Genomic DNA, 22,805 nt, shown 5'->3' with positions numbered 1-22,805 from the left:
GTGTGTTTGGATTTTATATTACTTAGCAGTAAGTCACCTTCCAAGAAAATTATAGCAGCTCAAAGTCCCACCAGCAATGAGACACCGCTAACACTTCCTTACATTCAGGAAGTCTGCACCTTAAATTCTGGTGAAGTTAAAAAGCAGAATCTCACTTAAACAGTACCTTATTTTTATCTGTGTGGTGGTAAACATTAAAAAAAAAAAAGTTTCCTATTTATTTGCCACTAGCACTGCCTCGTCCAGAAACTGCATGTTCTTATCCTTTGGGTTTGGAATTAAAGCAGCTCTTCAATATCATTTATCTTTCCTTAGAAATATATGTCACTAATACATGGAAAAATGAAAAGAATGCACAACTAGTATATATGTCAAGGTAAGAACGTTCATGCATAAATGAAAGCGCTTGTGTACAGTCACAGTGAATGATATATATACATATATGTGCATATATGTATACAAATGATGTATATGAGTGTGTGTGCATGTGCCTGTGCCTGTGTGTGTACTGATTTTTCATTTTTGATTAATCATATATGAGCTTCTGCAGCCCACATAGAAATTTCAGTCACCAAGTAGAAAACCCCTTTGCTCTCTTGCTGTGCTACTGACTGCCAGATGTAGCTGCCATTTTGTGCAGGAGCTGCAAGGGCTAATAGGTTTTTCCCCAGCACAGGCCTCTCTGCACAAAGGATCGCAATGTGCTGTGTACATTGCAAATGTCCCATGCAATCTCCCATCAGAATCCAGTTTAATTTTTGCATACAGTGTGTTTCTCTTTCAGCTCCTAGTTACTCGTCTTATTAGGAAGTGTCACACATTCTGGAAAAGCATGTGGAGCATGGGGCGCTGCTGCTCTTGCTTGGTGAGCTGTTCCACACTTGACATGTGTCTGTCCTCCTTACCCAGCACTCCCAGTAACTGTGCACGGCCCTCTCAGAGAGTCTGCCTGAGCACTTTCCGTCTCCAGCCTGGCTCATTATCAGGTCTTACTTCTGTCCCACATTAGAGGACTGTACTAACTGATGCAGAATTATGTGTGGCAGTAATCACAGGGGTCATGGGCTTCTCTTAAAGGTATACTGCAAAACAAAAGAATATATAAAATGCTGAGTGTCTGATGGAGTTCAGAAGTACTGGCCACGCCTACGGACAGAAAATAAAGAACCCCGCCCCATCCACATTTGAGGATTTTTATCCTCTCGACCATGATAGGGCCTCTGCCAAGTCGACCTACACAGGGCACTCTCTTCACAGGACTCAGAGTCTTGGTGGCCTTTCTGACACCTGGCCTCCCTTAGTCACATAAGCAGTGGGACAATGAAGGGAATCCAAAACATCTCACTGCCCTTAATCATCCTAGATTCTAAAAGTCTTGACTAGAAACTACAACATTCAAACTAGCCACTGCTGACTACCAAGGTGGCATATTTCCAAGTCTTCCTTATTTGATACTGAAATGATGACGCAAATGTTAGCAGCCCAGAAGAAAGAGAAAATGTTAGCGTTTCTAAGAATTTGCTCAATGCAGTATCCACCAGCTTTGCTCTTACGACTTGCTAATTAGTTTATAAATTTTACTTTGATGACCCTATATTACTAAAGGAGTAAAAATGAACATTATATGAGTAGCTAAGTTTCAATTATGAATGATTAAAAAACTATAAATACACTGACACAAACATATTCTCATTCAAAGAAAAGCAGGGCTTTTTCTTAACTATTATAAGATACGGACAGGCACTTTAAGACAGCACCAAATTAAACTTTCCTGTTTTACTATAATCCCTCTTCAACTGATATAAAAAGATATCTTACAGAAAACAATGTATAAACCTAACACACAGTGGCTGGTTGTCACAAAGGATACACTAGTGACTTCTAAAACAGACAGTTAAAGGAGTCCTCGACATCACTTCCATTTATATTTTTTCCCAAGACAATTCTATGTGATTCCATCATTACAGTTCTTAATGTAGTGACATTCAAAAGAGCCTCCTAGAACAAGAAAGCACTGAGCCATCCCAACATGAACACGCCCAGTAGCTGACAACCACAGATACAGAAGGCAAACTGTGAAGGTGACAGTGAGACCAGAATTTATGCGTTAACTTCCCTCTGACGCAATCCAAGGGCAGCAGACAGCAGTGAACCCTCCCCACAGAGAAGATTTCCAATTCTTTTACCTAACTCTCCATGCGTAAGTTAACCCTAAACTCTGACATTTCGTCCTCAGAACAGAAGAAGCACTGTTCCCAGCTGCCACTTACTTTTACAATTAGACAAGACATTGTTTTCTAATATTATAATTTTTTTTTGGTTCATTTTTTCGGAGCTGGGGACCGAACCCAGGGTCTTGCGCTTCCTAGGTAAGCGCTCTACCACTGAGCTAAATCCCCAGCCCCCTAATATTATAATTTAAAATGAATTTCACTCTCATATAACCTGCTCCCTCCCCATAGTATAAACTCTATTCCTGCCACCTAAATTCTTTTCGAATTTCTGGTTTCTAAGCCCTGGTTATGATGTTCGTATGAGAGTATGATCTCAGGAGTTACATACACACTCTCCTTACAGAATCCTTTTCAGACATGGCCACTGTAGGTGTTAAGAGTACCAAGCATGTACAAGTCCTAGTTGTGTTCCAATGCATTGTAGAACATCAGAGCCGTGAACTTCTCCTATGCATTTTGCTATTACTTCATCAGAGACCACAAATGAAGAAATGTTCTCAAATGCCAGTCAACTATGTTATTTCTTAAATAGTCTGAATGCAGGGAAGGCAAAAAGGTCTGCGTGCAAATGCCTTAAAGACCAGCTCTGACATTCTGGTCCTGGTAAAGATAGAAAGATAAACAAAATGTGCATCTTACCACAGCACTTAGACCTGTAGCAGAGCCATTAAGTCAGCCCCCAATAAACAGTGTCTATTTCCTTTCCTGCAGAGCTGTCAATCTGTTGAGAGCAACAATGGACTACATCCAAAAGAAAGAAAAACACTGTGTTTCCTGGCCTCTTTCACATGCAGGTGGTTCTCTCATTAAGGATCCAGACAAGAGAGAAACACTGGTTTTGAGTAAAACTTTCTAGAAAGCACCTTTGAAAAAGAGGCAGTATCAGCTGGCATACTCCTCTCTCCTTCCTAAAGTTTGGAAACACCGTGCAGGAGCTGGGGAGCCAGGAAAGGCCACTGATAACACAAACACCTCAGTCCCTCAGATCCCCCAACGAGTAAACCAAACTAACAACTTGGTAACTGTGAAATTGGCAATATATCAGAAAAATAAATCCCCCACCTTATTTAAATCTCTATTTATTAGGTTTTATATGACATTTTCTGAAGTTAAGTGAAAGCAATACAATCTAATAAGAAAGAGACACAGAAAAGGTTCTTAGAAAATCCTCAGAGGAAGGCATGGGTCTGATGGAGGCAGGCAGAGGGGAGAGGGGATGAGGAACATAAATGCCCAGGGAGGCGGATATACAAGTCAGTCCAGTCATTTGTTCAAGCATCATCATCCTCCACAAGATGAGCCACTGAGACAGTGGCTGTCCCTGAGAGCTGAAGGGGACACAGACAAGAAGAACATTACAATAGTTACGGTAAGGGGAGGACACCCAGCCTGCACTGGACTGTGCCTACCTCTTCCTTCTAAGACTCATCAAGCTTATCTCCAATGCTACGGCAGGGCCTCAGCGTGAAGTTACAAAGGGGAATGAACTTTGAGGATTCACACCATGGCTATTACCTCAGAGTCCTAAAGCATTCACCAGCCAAAAGCTGAGCTGCATTACTGCCTGAAGATTGTATTTTTACTCCACTGCCACCCTAGCCAGTTTTCCCAAATCACAGAAAAGCATACCTCCATGCACTATCTAGGCAACCTCAGCAGTGTGCCCCAGAAAACACCCAAAATTATAAATTTCCATATTTGGATAGCATGTGCTAAGTGGAAATATGGAAGTTCTTGTCCATTACTCAACAACTCTATGGAAAAATTAAGAAATATCAGGTTTGTCATACTGGCAGAATACAGTAGGGAGAAAGTCTTTTCCGGGCTGTTTATAAACACACAAGATTTAGGAGAATGTCATTCAAACAAACAAAAAACAAAACAAGACAAAAAAAAAAAAACAGGAAATCACTTGGCTCAAAGACCAGGCTTAGATTAAGGTGAGTTCCTCTCCAATCCGGCTAAAGCAAGTTTCTGCACGCCTGCCGGAGCCTCCACCTACGGGGCTGTTAGGACAGCGGCCAACACGTGTATTTAATTCTGTAAGGATTCCGCCATCAGCCAGCTGTTGCTGCTCATAATACACTGACCTCTTTCACTCACTCTCTTGCATAAAACGGCAAAAACAAAGCAACTGTTGATGCGACAGTAATCATGAAATATGCAAAATACTACTCTCCAGAAAGGTTTCAGATAACTACACAACTCGGCTTTGCATTTTAAAGTGATTTGCTCCCTCCCTCGCAAGTGCTTTTCTGTTCCTTATTTGCAAATTCAATGACTGCTCTAACTGTAAGTTCCTTTTTGTCTCTGTACCTTTATAAAGTCAACCATTAATTTGAGTACATTTCCTACCTTCTCTTCTGAATTTCTGACTGGAATACACACGAGCTAACTGTCTTCCATCCTTCCATACATCTCTATGCTGTGCTTACAGGATGAGCAACGAAACACAATGTCCTACATGCCTGTCTCACTCAGTCCCTGCTTTCAAGAGAAAAAGAAATTAAGTTTCATTTGATGTGCCTAGAAAGTTCATTCCACCAGTAGTACCCTCCATTCCAAAGTTCCTCCAGGGGTTGGGCAGGTAACAAAGTCCCCAAAACAGCAGAGAGAGGACTAAACAGAACTAAGACAGATAAATAAATGCACACAAAACACATCCACACACGAGGAAGGGCAACCAGAGCTAACCATGAACAACTCACCAGAGAAACTGGACTTCATCGGTTCACCCCTGACTAGTTACAGCATATCTGCCACAGAGCTGCGACACCTTGCACTGCCAGTTTGTCTTTCCTTACAGAGCCGTGCCTTCCCTCACTCTAGACCCTAACATACCAGGTTAACTTTCCCAATGCAATCCTTCCTCACTAGTCTTTTGTCTTCTCTTCAGAGATCTGGTGGCTTTTTCTCATTCACAGAAACTATAAACAAGTTGATGTCCAAATGCAAGGCAATGCTGTGGTGTTAACAGTAGACCACACAGAAGTGACAATGGCCTTGACTAAGACAGTGACAGCGAGCTGCAGAGACAGTGTCAGCAGGAGTGACTCTGATCCTTCCCAGAAAGGAAAACTGAATTGAGGCAAATTAAACAAACGTGTATGAAGTAATAATCATGGCTCTCAAGCTCAAGGCAAAAGACCACAGTTCCTTCCCTCTGACTCAAAATGACCCAGGAGTACAATCCAGAAGATGCCCTGGCTGGTTTAGTTTGGTAGAGAAAGAGGTCCTGACATTCACAGCCCAGAGCTACCAGCATGGTCAGGTGACTCCAAGACACAGGTTCTCTTAATGTTGTCATAACATCCCTCAGGAAAGAAACTGGAAACCAACTGTGACCAAAAAAAAAAAAAAAAAAAAAAAAAAAAAAAGCAGACTTTCACCTCTTCAGGACAAGAGAGGCCGATTACTTCCTAGTCTCTAAGTAAGTGTCAGCACTTCTTAAAAGAGAGTCCTCAACACAGGACTTGAAAATTAATAATGTTCTCTCTCCTGTTTATAAAAGCACGGCAACCTTGTAGACCATGCTCAAAGAACCTTACTCTATGAATGGAAAAAGATAATCACAAGCTACAGTCTTAGGGTCAAAGACTCCATACAGAAGACCTTCTTAAGCTGAGGCAATGGTTGAGAATCTGAATTCAATCCTTAGAACTGCTGATTTAAAAACGTACATGGTGGTGCGTGTCTGTAATTGAACACTAGGGAGAGAGAGACAGAAGTATGCCTGGGATCTCATGGCCATAAGTCCAGTCAAATCAGTAAGCAACAGGTTCCATTAAACACTCTGCCTCAAAACGTGAGAGAGCAATTGTGCAAAATACCTAGTGTTAGCCTCAGACATAAAGCCACGTGCACACACACATACACACACACACACACACAGGGCAGCAGGTAGGGGAATATGTGCAGACATCTTGTGTGCTTGCAAAATTTTACAGTCTGAAGGAAAGAGAGAATGACAGAAGGGAGGTAGGAGAGGTAGGCAAAGAACAAACAAAAGTATTTCATGTTGAGAAATTATGTCTTCTATTGTGTAGCTGCAGGGTGAGAGACATGAAAGGGATTTTAAAGAGGCCAAATGATGAGAAAGAAAGCCAGCTCTGTTAAGAGTGTAAAAGGTTACTTACTATTATCTAAAGCAGAAGCTTGGGATAGAACAGATTCTATTGAAATGGCTTATAACTGGCTCGTATAATTAGGTAGAGCATAGGAGCCTGCTGTTTTGATGCTGTTTCAAAAGGAACCCTGACCACCAGCAGGTAAATGGCAAGAGGCTTGGACTGGAAAAGAAGAGAAATAGGCTGAAGGGCAAGAAGGAAGGAAAGAGGAACAAAGAAACTTCCAGATGATGCCACCAGACAATCCGAGTCAATAGTGATGGCTCAAGTAGCAAGGAGAAAGGGTCCCCAGCACTCCAGGAAACTGAGACAGAAGGATTAAAGGCTTAAGACCAGCATGGGGTAGACAACAGGACACACACAAAACTACACAGGCCAATACTCCCAACTAAGGGCCCCAGAAGGCTGGTGTGTAGCAATGGCTGAAACACCAAGACTGCTGTGGTGTAGGAGAGCCAAGGATTCACCACATCTGCCTCTTACACTGGAGATAACACAAAACTGAGACTCGAGCCAGGCATACAACTAGCTGAGGTAAAACATCTACGTTCAGGAAAACACAGCACTAAAAACCAAACGTGGGCCAGAAGAAGGTTCAGCAAGTAAAAGCGCTTACTGCTCAGGCCTAACAGCCTAGGTTTGGATCCCTAGAAACCATGCAAGAGTCAAGCAAGTGCAGAAGCGCAGGCATCTACAATCCTGCCGAGGCTGCAGGAAACAGTGGCTGGAGGCAGGAACATCTCAGAGGCCAGCCTAAATTCCTTAGGGAAGGGTAGGACAGGGTAAGAATGTCCTGTCTCCAACAATGTGGCCAGACAAGGACTGGCAACTGAAGGTTGTCCTCTGACCTGCTCCACAAGCACGCTGCGGCCTGTGCATGTCCACACTCTCAGCAACATTCTCTCCTTTTCTTCTTGCCCGTGTGTGTGTGTGTGTGTGTGTGTGTGTGTGTGTGTGTGTGTGTGAGAACAATTTTCATTAGCTAACCTTCTTATTACAAAAAGCCAAATGAGGCCCAGTGTGGTTTTATTTTCTAATGTCAATTTTTTCATTTAAATGAAATGAAAATCAAAATTAACCACAGAAATTATACTTAAAAAATCTAATAACTATTAGTGAATCTAGTTAACAATAGAATCAGTTGAGTTTTTCCCTTTCTTTTAAACAGGGTTATTAATTACTGAGAGGCCACGCCCTTGTCTGTTCTTAACAGCTCAGCTTATTTTATAAAGCAATTTATTCATGGGTTCTGGTTGAAATAGCACTCTTTTACCTCTGACAATTTATGAAGAACTCAGAGATAAATCCACATAAAACAAACAATATTTCCACTGCAGGAAGGAGTGTAGAACCATTTTTTTCCTGCTAAAAAGAGCATTGTATAAGGGACTCCCTGTAGAGAAAAGACACCACAGGAAGCAGGTAACCTGCACTTCAGGCCCACCTTTCCCTGCTGTGCCCAGGTCTCTATTTTCAACTATGGCAAATCATTTTCCTTGGCTATCTAACCAGTCCTGTCAGCTTTAGCATACGTTTTTCTGGGCAAGGCCAGTTCAAAACAGGAATGACTCTTGTCTGTCTGCTACCGGTGTGGCCATTTGGGTAATAATGTACAAGGTCAAACAGGGGTCATCAGTCCATGATCAAAGCATGCTGACTGCTCTGCCTGTCTTTACATGGAACACACAAGATGTGTTTATTTTTATCAGCCTCTGCATGACCCCCTTAGGTGGCATGAGAAAGACCCCACACTTCTGTAAAGCACAAGTCAAAGGTTTTTCTGATTTGATACTCTCATTAAGAGCAATTTTTTTTCAAACTTTTGATCTTTTTCATTTACTCAAGTTAAAGCCCATACTGTTTAAACCACGCTGGAATAATGGATGAAACAGAAACCTGGTACTGACAGATGAGGAAACAGAGAGATCTGACAGGCAGCATCATGAAACACAGGTCCCTTAGCAGTTTTTATGTGAAGTACTTCAGCCAATAACAAGAGTTCAAAGTTCAAGGCTGGCCCAGAAAGGCAACTTCATTTCTATTTTTGTTACTTAAAAATTCTATGATTTCATCAATCTGATCAATAATCTACCATAAAAATCCTCAGGAACATTTTTAAAAAACACAGCTAGGTTGGGGATTTAGCTCAGTGGTAGAGCGCTTGCCTAGCAAGCGCAAGACCCTGGGTTCGGTCCCCAGCTCCGGAAAAAAAGAAAAAAAAAACAAAAACAAAAAAAAAACCACAGCTGTCTTCTTACACACACGCTCACACACATGCACACACGCTCACACGCTCACACACACGCTCACACACACTCACACACACTCACACACACACACACACACACACACACACACGCTCACACACACACGCTCTGCTGGATCTTACAGGAGACTTGTATCAATCACATGAAGAAGACAACCTCCTATCACTCATCCCTGTCCCTGCTGTCCCTGCTTCAGTGAGGTGGATCTACCTCATGGTCCAGGAAACAAAGGATGTGATGGACAATGGGTAACGCAGGGCAAGCAGTGGCTAAAGACCAAGAATACTCTGGAGAGGAACAAAGCAGAAGTGACAGACAGGGCAAGGACAGCACGTGCACAACATGCTCCAGGTCCTGAGGAGAAACTCAAGGGTAGAGAGTTAGTGCTATCCCCACACCAGGGGACTTGTTATTAAATATGGATAAAGCAAAGCAATTATTGTGGATAAGGGATCCAGGGGAGAAAAAAGGACTATAATCTTCTAAGAGAGACGACTGGCCACCACAAATGGACAAGCGGCATAGTATCATATTCTCCTTGAATTTAAATGCTACTTCATCTATTGAAAAGCATAAAGCAACACAAAACACATCCAAGAATGAAGTCTGAAAGAATGGATCCACAGAATGACAGCTGACAAATGTAACTACATATCGTTGCATACATGTAATAGCATATTAATACATAAAGGTCACAAAATATTCATCTTTACCTTTTGTTGTTAGGAGATGGCAAAAAGTAGGATGGCGTGTGTGTAACGTCTTCACATATATAAGTATCACTTGTACCTAACATGTTCTCAGTGTAAATTGTTTGTATATGATACATGATCAGATTTACTCTGGAAACAAATCAAACATTAGTTGAAGTGCTATTTTATTAACAATTGGCTATATGGATCAAAAGCCTTTAAAGCCATTAAAAATATTTAATCATATATAATACTCCTTTTCCCTTGTCTTCATTCAAGCAGAGTTGCACATTAAAGAAACCCTTGCTTACAACTCTTAGCTTTGTGGTGTTACCAGAACAAACTTTCCGTCCGCGATTAGTGGTGCTTCATCATGCCCCATACTGACATCGAGGCTCATTCACCAAAGGGAAGCAACTGCTTACATGCTCAAAGACAAAACCCACGAAAAGAAATGGGGGGACTTTCCTCTTTCCCTTTCATTCTTTCCTTGTGTTTTTATTTGGGTCCAGGCTGTTCGTTGTTGTGGTGACACTGTGAACTGAACTCAGAACACCAGACACACAGGCTTGACTGCTGAGTGATTCCTGTAACCGCAGACCCATGCTCTATGGCGGTGAGCTGGAGGAGCAGTTCTACAGTGTCTGCGTAATTCATCTGTCTTACAGACAAGGTCGTGAATATGACAGATTTCTCACTCTGAAAGGAGAGAGAGAGAGAGAGAGAGAGAGAGAGAGAGAGAGAGAGAGAGAGAGAGAGAGAGAATAATTTCCTGGAAGTGAACAGCACCATCCCCTGCTATGGTTTAGGACTTTTCTTCTGGAGTTCACCTTCCATTCCTTCTCTGTCCAGCCTTCCTACCTCCTGCAGTGACTCAAAATTTTTCTGTTCCTGCTCAGTTAAAAAGAATGCCACCCTCCACTCTTGACTGCACATATATAACATACACATACACAGGTGCACACATGCACACATATAAATTGAAAATAAATATTTAATAAATAAATAACAGAAGTAATGCTAAGAAAAGGTCTGGCTGGGAAGGCGAGGGAAAACAGGTAACAAAGACATCTGGGACTGACTAGACCTGGGAGTGCTGAACAGCCATGGAAAGGAGCCAATGGAGCTGGAGAGACTGAAAGCCTGGGAGGAAATAATAGAATAAGGTTTCTAAGGAATCGGGTAGAATAAGATTCAGAGCATATGTGAAGAAAGCATCTTCCACACGGAGGGGACAACCCAAGCAAGGATCCACACATCAGTTCCCTACTGGTGTTCACGGGCCCACACGGCACCACCTAGAAAAAGGCTAATGGGCGGAAGGAGGGCTACAGCAAGCAACTTTACCAGGCCTGCCTGCCTCCCCCAAGAAGAACACAGAGCTCCAACCAGACAAATCACTTCTCAATTGCTCAAATCGCACTGTGAAACTCCACAGTGACACATTGTTCATCAGACATATCCACATCGACCGCATCTTAGAATGATAGTAAGGTAACTCTTAGATCCTAGAAGCCCACCTGGGTAGGGCTTCACTGGCTTCCTCAACCCAGTTGTGACGTTATTATTTGTTAATAGAATAGAGTGTTTTATCTTAAAAACCACTTAAAGTCTAACTTATACTTTTGTTACATACTAAATATCTAATACTATTAGGAGTCACTCAGTAAAAGGCAAAAGATTTATGTGAGCTGAAGAGAAATCAGAGTCGTATGAGAAATCTTTAAAGACTTATTTGGAGATGCAGAGAGAGCTCAGTGGATAAAGGTCATTCCCACCAAGACGTGAATTCAATCCCTAGGACCCTCATAACAGAAGGACAGAACTGACTCCCTCGACTTGACCTGTGACCTCCATGTGCACACTGAGGTACATACACACAAATAAATTTGTGGTTTTTGTTTTTTTGGTTTTGTTTTAAGTAAAGGCTTCTTGGCTGACACTAGTTCCTCCATCAATTATGTAAAAGGAAGAGAATGGGATCCCTTACTTACTTGATTGAGTTTCTGAAGTGGTCTTCAGCTGGGTTCTTCACAGTGCAGCTGTTCAGGAGCCACAGATCTGCATCTGATGCATTTTCTAGTAAAGGAAAGAATGAACACAAAAAGAAAAGATAAATATCACATCTAGTCACTTCAAAACCATGCAGGTGCTTCCCCAGGCGGCAGGGGGATGCTGGGGACAGTGTTAGCAGGAATGTCAGTCAGCGTGAGCACCGTTGCAGCACTGACAGTCAGAGCTCTGGTCAGATCGGGTTTGAAAACCTGCAAATGTCATGATAGCCAGATGGAGCCTCTGCTTCAACTTCTCCTTTAAAACCCACATTAGTTAAAGCTGTTCAGTATTTCAGCAGGACTTCAATGAACATGTGTATGTGAGTATGTGTGCGCACGTGCGTGCGTGCGTGCATGCGTGTGTTGTGAGTGTGTGAGCGTGTGTGAGCGTGTGTGTGTGTGTTGTGAGTGTGTGAGCGTGTGTGAGCGTGTGTGTGTATGTGAGTGTGTGAGCATGTGTGAGTGTGTGAGTGTGTGAGTGTGTGTGTGAGTGTGTGTGTGTGTGTGCGTGTGTGTGAGCGTGTGTATGTGAGTGTGTGAGGATGTGTGAGTGTGTGAGTGTGTGTGTGAGTGTGTGTGTGTGTGTGTGTGTGTGTGTAGGTGTGAGTGCTAAGTGATATCTGAAGTGTACCTAACAATGAGAGGTTGAAGTGTAAACCCAGCACCATACTCTATGGCAGTGAGCTGGAGTGGCAGCAGTTCTACAGTGTCTACATAACTTTTATCTGTCCTATAGACAACGTTGTGACTCCGTGTGACGTGACATTTTCCCATGGTTCCTGTGGTATCAATATAAACAGTGGGACTGTTGAATCGAAGACTAATTGTTGAAATGTCCTTGCAGACTGTTAAGCACCCTAGGCAGGGTATATCATCATATAATCCGTGAACAGGACCCCTGAGCTGTCCTAGCCTTTTACTAGATGGGTTGTCACCCTCTGACCTCTTAACAATCTGGTGGAAAAAAGGGTATCAGGGATGGGTCCAAGTAAATTCCTCGCATCATGACTTGAAAATCTTCCACACTCAGTTAGGGAGTTCTCCTACCTTCTGTGCTTTCAACTGGGCTGCCGAACACTTACGGAAACATCTAGAACAGGCATCACAATATTTTCCTCAGTTCATTTAATTTTTTTTGTCAGTTTTCATGATACTTTTCTATTTCTGAGGCATCACGTTGCTAAAATTTTTCTCCTTTTATTTCCCGAAATTTGGCCTTACAACTGTGACTCACAATGAGGGCACTTCCCTTATCCGTGACTGGAAAAGAACATGCCTGTTCCTACCAATAGGACATGAATTTGCATTTTGATTCCTGATGTTAGGCATTTACTCTGGCACACAGGGATGTTACTGAATTTGTAAAGTAAAGTCAGTGCTTGCATTTTCCTATCAAGTTGGAAAACAATTGTAAGTGTGATGCTATGTAACATAAGCAAGGCAACAAGGAAAACTGTCGCTCCCTCACTGCCATCCATGCTGAAGAAGCTCTCAGCAAGGCAAAGCAGAACAGCAACCAAGCATTTAATATTCACTGGGACACTTGGATCACATTTAACATATAACATACATGAATTCAACATACACACATATACATATATATAAAACAAAATTTTCATTGATGAATAATAAGATAATAAGAACTAGAAAGCTTGTAAATCTATTATAAAAAGACAGCTTAAATAAATACATAACTAGTGGTTGGATCTTAAGTATCCCCCAAAGGGCCATGTGTTAAAGTTTGGACACTGGTACTCAGCAGTATCAGTGACAGTAGAAGAATATTTAGGAGGAAATAAAGTACAGGACGTTATGATTTGCATGTGAAGCCTATAGAAGGTTGAACACTTGATCCACAAACTGGCACTATTTGGGAAGGTTATGCGACCTTAAGAATATGGGTCATAGGGGTTGAGGATTTAGCTCAGTGGTAGAGCTCTTGCCTAGCAAGCTCAAGGCCCTGGGTTCAGTCCTCAGCTCCAAAAAAAAAAAAAAAAGAATATGCGTCATAGATGGAAAAAATGGGCCACCAAGGGTCAAGACATGAGAGTTACAACTGACCCCTGCTTTCAGGCACAGTGCATCTCCCTCTCTCTCTTTCCCTACCCATCCCCTTCACCTCCCCTCCCCTTCACCTCCCCTCCCCACTCTTCACCTCCCCTCCCCTCCCCTCCCCACTCCTCCCCCTCCCCTCCCCTCCCCTTCACCTCTCCTCCCCACTCCTCCCCTCCCCTCCCCTCCCCTTCACCTCCCCTCCCCACTCTTCACCTCCCCTCCCCTCCCCCTCCCCTCCCCCTCCCCTCCCCTCCCCCTCCCCTCCCCCTCCCCTCCCCTCCCCTCCTCTCCCCTTTCTCTGCTAGCTGATCCATGGAGTCACCATGCCTTCCCCAGTGATACCTCAGATTCATTAGTGGAAATAAATTCTTTCTCTCTGAACCTGTTTCATAACAGGTTGATCAGACTTGAGGGAGTTACTAAGATTGTGATCTCTCTCTCTCTCTCTCTCTCTCTCTCTCTCTCTCTCTCTCTCTCTGTCCCCTGTCCTCTCTCCCTTCATCTCCCTCATCTCCCTCATCTCCCTCATCTCCCCTCTCCCCTCCCCCCTCTCCCCTCTCCCTTCTCCTTTCTTCTCTCTCCTCTCTCCTCTCTCTCTCCCTCTACTAACTCACAATCATGAACTGAGTAGCTTCCTCTATTCATCAAAGGTCCAAATGCAACAAAGAAAAGCAGCCATGACCTGGAACCCTGAGTCAAAATAAACCTTTCCTCCTTGAAGGTGACCTTCCCCAGTGTGCTGTCACAGTGATGGGAAGCCAACTGACCACAGACTGCAGTTGAAACACCACGTTTAAAAAGCAAGATAAATAAATCCCCAGGGGATAACTTGTATGGATCGGTTATATAAAGTGAGACAGAGCAAGGTATTGAAGAGTATATCCAATTTGTGTTTTAAATGACAAAGAAGAAAAAGGAGAAGACGATAAAGGCAAAACAAACTTTCTAGACACATGTATCCTAGGTATCTAGCTCTGAGGTGAGAAGAAAACGCATTGTCTTTCAATACTGTTCTGTTGTATCTTGGTTGGCTGGTTGTTCAGGGGTGTGTGTGTGTGTGTGTGTGTGTGTGTGTGTGTGTGTGTGTGTGTGTGTAAATGTAGCTATATGCATCTGGGCACACATGTGACTGTCACCAACAATCTGTAGGAATCAGCTCTCTCCTACCATGTGAGTTCCAGGAATCAAACGGAGGTCATCAGGCTCGACAGTAAGCTCCTCTATCTGCTAAGCCATTGCATCAGGTCCTACATCTAACTTTCCGTTTTCTCTGGTTTTAGTTCAGCGTGCGTGAATGCCGATTGGTTTTTTAATTTAATGTTTAAGAGCAAAATAATGCTTTGTAGAGGGCCGCAATAACATTCGCCACCACTAGATGGCGCTGGCTTCCACTGCGCCCCACGTGGAAGGCCGAGCTAGACAAGATGGCGCCGGCCGACTTCCTTTCAGGAAGTTAACTGTGTGCGCATGTGCAAGAGTGCCTTCGTGCCAGGTCTTTGCCCACTCCGGGGCGTGCCTGATGAGATCATGAGTAAGCGACCAATCATGTGTGGATGCGCCGCGCTAGGGTATATATAAGCGCGCCATGCTGGCGCTCGGGGCTTCTCCTTAAGATATTAATAAAGTTTGGTCGCAGCTAGGATTCCTATGTCCCCACGTGTTTTCTTGCTGGCGAGAGGGAGCGCAAGGGACAGTGCTTAATTTATACCCTCTCACATACTATTTGAGTTTTAAGATTTATTTTTTTATTTGGTGTATACATATGTGGGGGGGTGGCCACATGAATAAAATGCACAAAGAGTTCAAATGACAGTTTCAGATCCTTCTGGAACTAAAGTTACAGGTGGTTCCTGACATGGTGCTGGGAACCCGACTCAGGTCCACCTCAAGAGCAGAACATGCTCTCAGCTGCTAAGCCATTGCTCTGACCCCTGATATGACTTCTTTTTTTTTTTTAAGAAAAATAGCACATTTGTTTATTTTTTTTGTTTGTTTGTTTGTTTGTTTGTTTGATGGTGGTGAGGTACTTGTCACAATGTACCTGTGAAGATCAGAGAAAAACTTGGGGAAGACATATGTAATAAAGTCTCGGGGATGAAACTCGGGTCCCCAGGCTGTAGCAGTGAGTGTCCTTTACCCACCAAGCCATCTCACTGGCCCTATTTGGCTTTATTACCTTAATAAGTGCGTGCACATGAGTGCATAGAGGTCATGCAGAGGTCACAGGAGAGCTCGCAGGAGTAGCTCTGGAAACTGCTTGGCACCAGACCACTGAGCCATCTCACTGGCCGTACCTGACTTAGCAAACCACGGATTGCTTTCTTTTCTCTGGAATCGGTAAACCTGTTTCATCTCCTTGACTCCTTCCTAACAGTACATGGAGTCTCCCACTTCCTTTTCCCTAAGGTGAGAACATGAACTACCTCCTTACTGTGACCCAGCACGAAAGCAAAGACCTGACAGACACCACCTGCTTAGAGCTGTGGTCACTGAGCCAGGAAAGAGATGTCACCAGCAAACCACCCACTCCAAGCATAAGGAAAGAGGAACAAATACTTGTTCTAATCAAAATGCACTTAGTTTCTAAACGATTTCTTTACACACAGTAGAAACTGCTTTTAAGTCCACGGTAAGAAAACCCCAATCGGTAATAGGCTCAGCACTGACACTGTTGAATATATTGTGTCAGGTGGGAAGCCATCCATGCCACATACAACTCTCCCTGTGTGAGGAACCTTAAATTATACCCACTGTCAGAGAAGGAGCCTCAAAGCTTAGAAGGAAAAACAACTTTCAGAAAGTCACCGGTTAAGGGACGGGGAAGGATTAGAAGTCCAGACAAACTGACTCCACAGATTGTGAACTTGAGGCAGTCAGCATGTCTCATTAGAGGTTCTCCACCTCTTGACCGAAACTAATGCAGAGTGTATCTAAGAACAGCGCCAACTTGGCCTTGGAATGCTGCGTTCAAAGTATTTCTAGGCTTCTGACACAGCTGCTCCTCCATGTCCAATATTTCTAAGAATTTTGAATGGGCCAGCTTTGGTCTGCTCTCATCCAAGGTGGGCAATGAAGAAGTAACAAGAGACTCTGTGGCAAATGAGAGTTATTAGTCTGAAGCCCAGACACGCCTGCCGGTGTCCCTGCTCTCTGCAGGCATCTGCATGGCACGATTCGGCACCAGGCAGAAAAGAGCGTTTTTCTTGTACAACTGCTCCATGCGAAAGACAGCAGAGGAGCAGCAGTAAGAAGCATATATTCACAGACTGAAACGGAGGGTGGTTACGCTGGTGCACATACTAAGTCAGAGTGAAGAGGAGAAAGTTTGATTGTTTTGGCCCCAAAAGCATTTTGAGTGTTCTTTACCACAGAACTCTGGAAGAGTCCAAACAGTTTAAATGTCTATTAAGCTTACTCAGACCCAAGGAGTTTATTTGTATAATACAAATCACTGAGAGCCTACTAAAAACTTTGAGAGTAAACTGCGCATTAATGAGAGAATTTAAATGTACCAAAAGGTGTATCTTGGAAACGATAACTTCGTAAGACCAATAAAAGATAACTTAAAATGCTGGTCCTCAGCTAACTTTTCCTCTACAGGTCACTCACTACTCTTTTTGTGGCCAATAAAATGGTATGGACTAACTACGCTGTCTCAGTCTGTTCTTAAAAACCGCTGAAAATGACTTATTAGAAAGTAGTCTCCCTTTAGCCAGCTATGGAGGATAAGGAAAAAGGATCAGAAGAAAAGATGGAGGACAGAGTCCTGGAGGGCTGAGAGAGTCCAGACTTCGTGTCTAATTCTGAGCAGGAAGGGCCCTCAGCTCCAGAGTGCTGGTCACTGTGGAGACTCCCTGCACAAAGCAAGATGTAGGAAGTCTCTGGCAGGTTATCCCATAATTCTTAATACTCCTAATTCATAATTCAAAATGCTCCTATCCAGTGTTTCACAGAAGTAGGATGAGAGAACTAAAAGTCAGCATGAACTCTATTTACTAAGGAAGGAAAAAGAATGTCTCATTTAAGTGATACGTAAGCTGGCAAAACTCCGCCAGCAACTACTGAACCTTCATTGTATAACTCTCCTGGTCATAATTAAATGAGAACACAGGACAGCCATGGACCCGTTACAGAGACGAGCACTGCTGATATTGTTTCTCACTTCTAATAGCCATGATGAGTCTCACACATAATGATTCAGAACTCTAAAGACTCGAAAACAGGGCATCTGGTGGCCAAGGCCAGGATACCTGTGCCACCATCAGCCTCTGCACACAGCCACTGCTCACCCTTAGCTGCCTAGCTCTTTTCCTGCCGCAGTATACCTTCAAAGCCCGTGCCTTAATACATTAAAGTCCAAAATACAATTTGATGTTTAAATTTATATATTCCACATAAAATAGCTTTCTTCATATACCCTAAAAGTGATAGAACAAAAGGACTTCTATTTAGCAAAAGACCTAAACAAGCCCGAGACCATCACTCACTTGCAAATTGCCAAAAACATCTGGTTTCTGTCAGATTGTGTACAGTCCCCAGTTGTTTATCACAAATCAGTAACTCAAGTCATCCACTAGAAGTGGTGCATTTCCAGGATCAGAAACAACCCTGGAATACAGGGAAGGTTAATACGAGGGTCACTTCTGGATTTGACTTAGCAAGTTTACTGGGTCAAAACAATAACCAATTTGGTTATTCGAGGAGTTGGGGAAGGGGTGCCATCCATATGACATGGCAAGATAAAACAGATTCGATGAAATGAAAAGAGGAATATCATCAAAGATCTAATAAACAAAATGATACCAAATATGTAAAACAAGGCAACAAAATGCTCACCACCCAACTATGCAGATCTGAATTCCATGCCCCAGAATCCATGGAACAGAGCCAGGAACTGTGGCACACACCTTAATCCCAACATGAGACAGACAAAACAACCATCTCCCTGCAGCTCCACGGGGCCAACCACCTCAGCCCCTTTGGCAAGTCCCGAGCCAAAGAGACCCTGTCTCAAAAAGAGAAGGTAGAGACAGCAAAGGAGTAGCTGGAGTTTGTCTTCTCACTTCCACACGTACGAACTTACACACACACACACACACACACTGGGGAGGGGGACAGGCAGAGGGACAGAGGGAGGAGTGGGGGAGGGGAGGCAAAAGGGAAGGGAGGGAGAAGGAGAGAGAGCACAAAGTTGCTTAAGCTTTATTTCTCAATATTCATCCCAGACCCACATTAGATTTTTTAAATTACTCCGAGAAAGAAACAAATTGAACAATACAGTTACTTGTTACTGACTTGTTAATGAATGGAAATCACTGAAATAGGTATATCACGACAGCTAAAAGTACAGGCATATTTCATCAATGCAACAAAAGTAAATGGCCATTTTAAGGGTAAAATATTGCATTATAATTCTATTTTAGGTAGCCCATACCTATAATCAAAGCACTCACTCGGAAGAGTGAGTTTTGAGGCCAATCTGAACAAATGAGTAAGTTCTATGATTGTCTTGGCTACAGAGTGAGACACTGTCAAAAACTACCCAAAACTTACCAAAAATAAAACACACTACTTGGGAAGGACAGCTATTTAGAAAGCCTTATGCATTTGCCACAATACCTAAAAGCTTCTTGCACTAAGAAGGTGGAGAGAGGGGTTGGGGATTTAGCTCAGCAGTAGAGCGCTTGCCTAGCAAGCGCAAGGCCCTGGATTTGGTCCCCAGCTCCGAAAAAAAGAAAAGAAAAAATATATATATAAGGTGGAGAGAATTATTTTGACTAAAAAAATTTTTTAAAGAAAAAAAATGACAAAGATGACCAAAGGCAAGTATGTCCTATGGAACGTCTCTGAACAAGCGCTGGGGTTTCATGGCTCAGCCATCAAGGGCGCTCGCTACTCCTGCAGACGGCTGGCGTCTACACTTCCTAACACCTACACCAGCACCTCACAATGGCCTGGAACTCCAGCTAGAGGATCCAACACTCTCTGGATGCCATGGGCTCCCACGGGCGAGTGCACAAACTCACACAAGTGCTCCTGTGTAAACACTGCTTACAAAAAATGTTAAATTTATTTTGATGTCTTGCCTCAGGACATTTTCTAACAACAAAGTCAAATACAATGAATCATGGTTCCAATTTTGCCTCAGAAAAAACAGACAACATAAAACATTAGATGGAAATAATAAAATGGCAAATAATCCAATATAAAAATGAGTGAAAGATCTAAGTAGACACTCGTCCAAAGCTAGAGAAAGAGCCGGTGAGTGTACAAACAATGCCCCACAGCGTTAGCCATCAGGGAAAGGCAAAGGGAAACCACGGAAGAGGACGGATTCACACCTACTGGGACGACTACAGTTTCTAAGACTGTTTTAAAGATGTGCTGGCAAAGCTATGAAGACACTAGAACCTGGGGAACTCCCAGGCTGCAGATCATCTGTCAGAACGTTTAGCTGCTTTGCAAAAATGGCCTGCTGGTCTTTTAACTATTAAACACAATTACCTCACAATCCACCAAGGCCTCTGCACATCTGCCCTAGAGATGTGAACGCATGCTCACACAGAACCCTGTACGTCAACATTCACGACGGTCTGAGAGCCGGAAAGTAGAGAAAATCTAAACAGCCATCAACTGATGGATGGATAAATATAACCCAGAATAGACAGCGAAATATTACTGACCATGAAAAATGAGGGATGACAGAGAGAACACAGATGGATCCTGAAACCCTATGCTCAATGAAAGACGTCAGTCAGGCAAGCCCATACACCATAACCAAGGGTCCAGATGAGACACAAACACAGAACAGAAAAAAACGGCAGACTGCCTAGGGCTGGGGAGGCAGAGGAGCAGACATTACGATGACCTGCGGCTTATTCTTGTGGTAATGGAGGTGATTCTAGACTGACAGTTGCAGCTGAGCATGGTAACTCATGCCTGAAATTGCAGCACTCGGGAGGCTGAGGCAGGAGATCTGCACCAATTCTTGGGTAACCTGGACTACATGATGAATTACAGGACAGCTTGGACTGCAGAATTGAGACCATGCTTGAAAACAGATAATGGCCATGGGGCCACCAGAATCAGAAAGACAACTAGAAAAACAGTCTCAGGAGACGCTGAGGCCAGCTCCAATGGACAGTTTGGTATCTCTTCCAGGATAACGTCTTGTTCTAACAGGAAGAGAAAACAAAGATGGCAGTCTTTCTTCCATTAAGATACATGTATCAATTACAAAGAAATTAAATTTACTAAAAGAACACCAACAAAAGTCCTGTTTGAAGGATTTAAGGGATGCATATAAAGTTGATACAAGTGTACAGTTGAGCAAAAGTAAAAGGAGATTGCTTTAACAATAGAGTAGTAGGAATGTCAACTAAATGTAGGGGCACCAGCATTTGTATAAATAGAATTCAAACTTTAGAAATCAGGTCTTCCTAGATTCTGAAGATCTGGCCATGAGTCAGGGCTTAGCAGGTGTGTGTTCTCCCCCAGGCCTGAGGTGTACATCTAGAGGTTTTTACAAATCTCTGGATACATGTTCTGTATCATCTGACTCACTCAAACACCCACTGTAGCTCTAATTCTGCCTTGAGAGGGGCTATTTCAATAGTTAAAAGGTAAGAACATACGTGGTCGAGTATGCTGTTAATTGTGGGAAAACTGAGACGCAAATAGAGAAGGTATTTGGAAAAAAACAGAAGAAATCGGTAACTAACTAGATCTCCTCTACGACAAGAGGAAGAGTTGAAGATTTCTAATCTATAAGGCTAATAAAAGGGGCCACTCCAAAAAGGAACAGACTGCAGGAAGGGCAAGAAGAGGAAGGTATTCAGCATTAGCCCTGCTCACTCCAAGCCCTGTGACAGATGAGCGGGACTATGCCACAGCAACCAGAGAACATGAAAGAGCTCAAAAAAGGTTGATGTCACCCCAGATGACGAACAGCAAATCTAGGGTGGAAAGGACTGTTGTATCATGGAATAAAAATCATCAGGTAGGTAGGAATACACACCAGAAGCATCATGGTGAGCAGGACTTGGGAGGGTTTGCTTTATTGAGCAATGGTGACAGAATGATTGGCTCTGAGGGAAGGGAAAGCAAAGGCCTCTTCTCTGCACTCTGAGTCAAAGGGGTCTGCCTACAGGTCACGAGTGCAATCAAAACGCTTAACTTGATTCCCTAAAATCTCACCATCCATCTTCATCAGAGTTGAGGAAATTCTAGTTATAAAGCAGGCAGGGTAGAAACACTCTGTTGCCTAGGGCATAGACAGTCCACTGTGCAGTAAATCTAAAGGAATTCACACCCCAAGCAAAGTGAGATCAACAAACAGAAGCAAATGCACACTGATAACAAGTCAAGTTGAAGGAAAAATGAAAAAAACATGTACAATAACACTTCTTTAAAGAAAATGAAACCCAAATGTATTTCTCTAACAAAATGCCCCAATGAGTGCAAAAAAAAAAAAAAAAAATCCTATCAAATCTCAAGGCAGAGAGGGGTCAATTTCTTTCAAAATCCATATAAAGAAGTCCAAACAGTAGTTAACACAAGTAGAACCAGCCTCTCCAGCTGCTTTAGAGATATACGTTGTATCTGTGGTAATGCAGACCTTGTAGTCAAACATGGCTGCAGTGGAGTCTTCTAAGGGCAGACACAGGACCAGCACACAGTTAGGGGAAGATGAGCACACACCGGAACAGGAACTCTTCAGCACACACCCTGCACCACAGAGCATATCTCTAGACCGGGGACTCTGAGACTCCAGTTCTCCGTCTCAAGAGGGTTTGTTAGAGTTATCACGGTTTTAGCAACTCCACTTTGCTGATACTCTGAAAGCATAGCTCTAGCCAGTCCTGATGGAGAAACTATGTGTTGTGGACTGAGGCAAGATCGGCAGTTGGTGGGGATGTATCATCTCCCTCGGAGTACTAGAGACTGCCTTTCTGTAAAGTGTATCTCTAGGAGACACCACCAGAACCAGAAGGAAACAGACCGGATAAACAGTTCTCTGCACCCAAATCCCGTGGGAGGGAGAGCTAAACCTTCAGAAAGGCAGACAAGCCTGCGAAACCAGAAGAGACTGCTCTCTGCACACACATCTCGGATGCCAGAGGAAAAAGCCAAAGACCATCTGGAACCCTGGTGCACTGAAGCTCCCGGAAGGGGCGGCACAGGTCTTCCTGCTTGCTGCCGCTGCAGAGAGTCCCTGGGCAGCACCCCACGAGGGAACTTGAGCCTCGGGACCACAGGTAAGACCAACTTTTCTGCTGCAAGAAAGCTGCCTGGTGAGCTTGGGACACAGGAAAGCAGAATTCCTCTAGGACTGGGCACGTTCTGTGTTTACCGGAAGTCCCACACCCGCGGATCC

General features: G+C 43.4%; 1 protein-coding gene across 5 annotated transcripts in view; it reads right to left on the bottom strand.

Annotated features, from left to right (window-relative positions):
• Positions 1 to 22,805, bottom strand: part of Cdkal1 (CDKAL1 threonylcarbamoyladenosine tRNA methylthiotransferase) — a 553,071-nt gene that overhangs the window by 456,238 nt on the left and 74,028 nt on the right. For all 5 annotated transcript variants that reach the window (XM_087591039.1, XM_087591037.1, XM_087591038.1 and 2 more), the window contains 1 exon segment: positions 11,315 to 11,399. Coding sequence is in view for 3 of the 5 variants with exons in the window: in XM_087591037.1 (XP_087447163.1) it covers positions 11,315 to 11,399 (85 nt within the window). In the remaining 2 variants the exon portion in view is untranslated.

Source organism: Rattus norvegicus, chromosome 17 (assembly GCF_021556685.1).
Source record: "Rattus norvegicus strain SHRSP/BbbUtx chromosome 17, alternate assembly SHRSP_T2T, whole genome shotgun sequence".
Classification (NCBI taxonomy): domain Eukaryota; kingdom Metazoa; phylum Chordata; class Mammalia; order Rodentia; family Muridae; genus Rattus; species Rattus norvegicus.
This window is presented reverse-complemented; position numbering and strand designations above follow the sequence as displayed.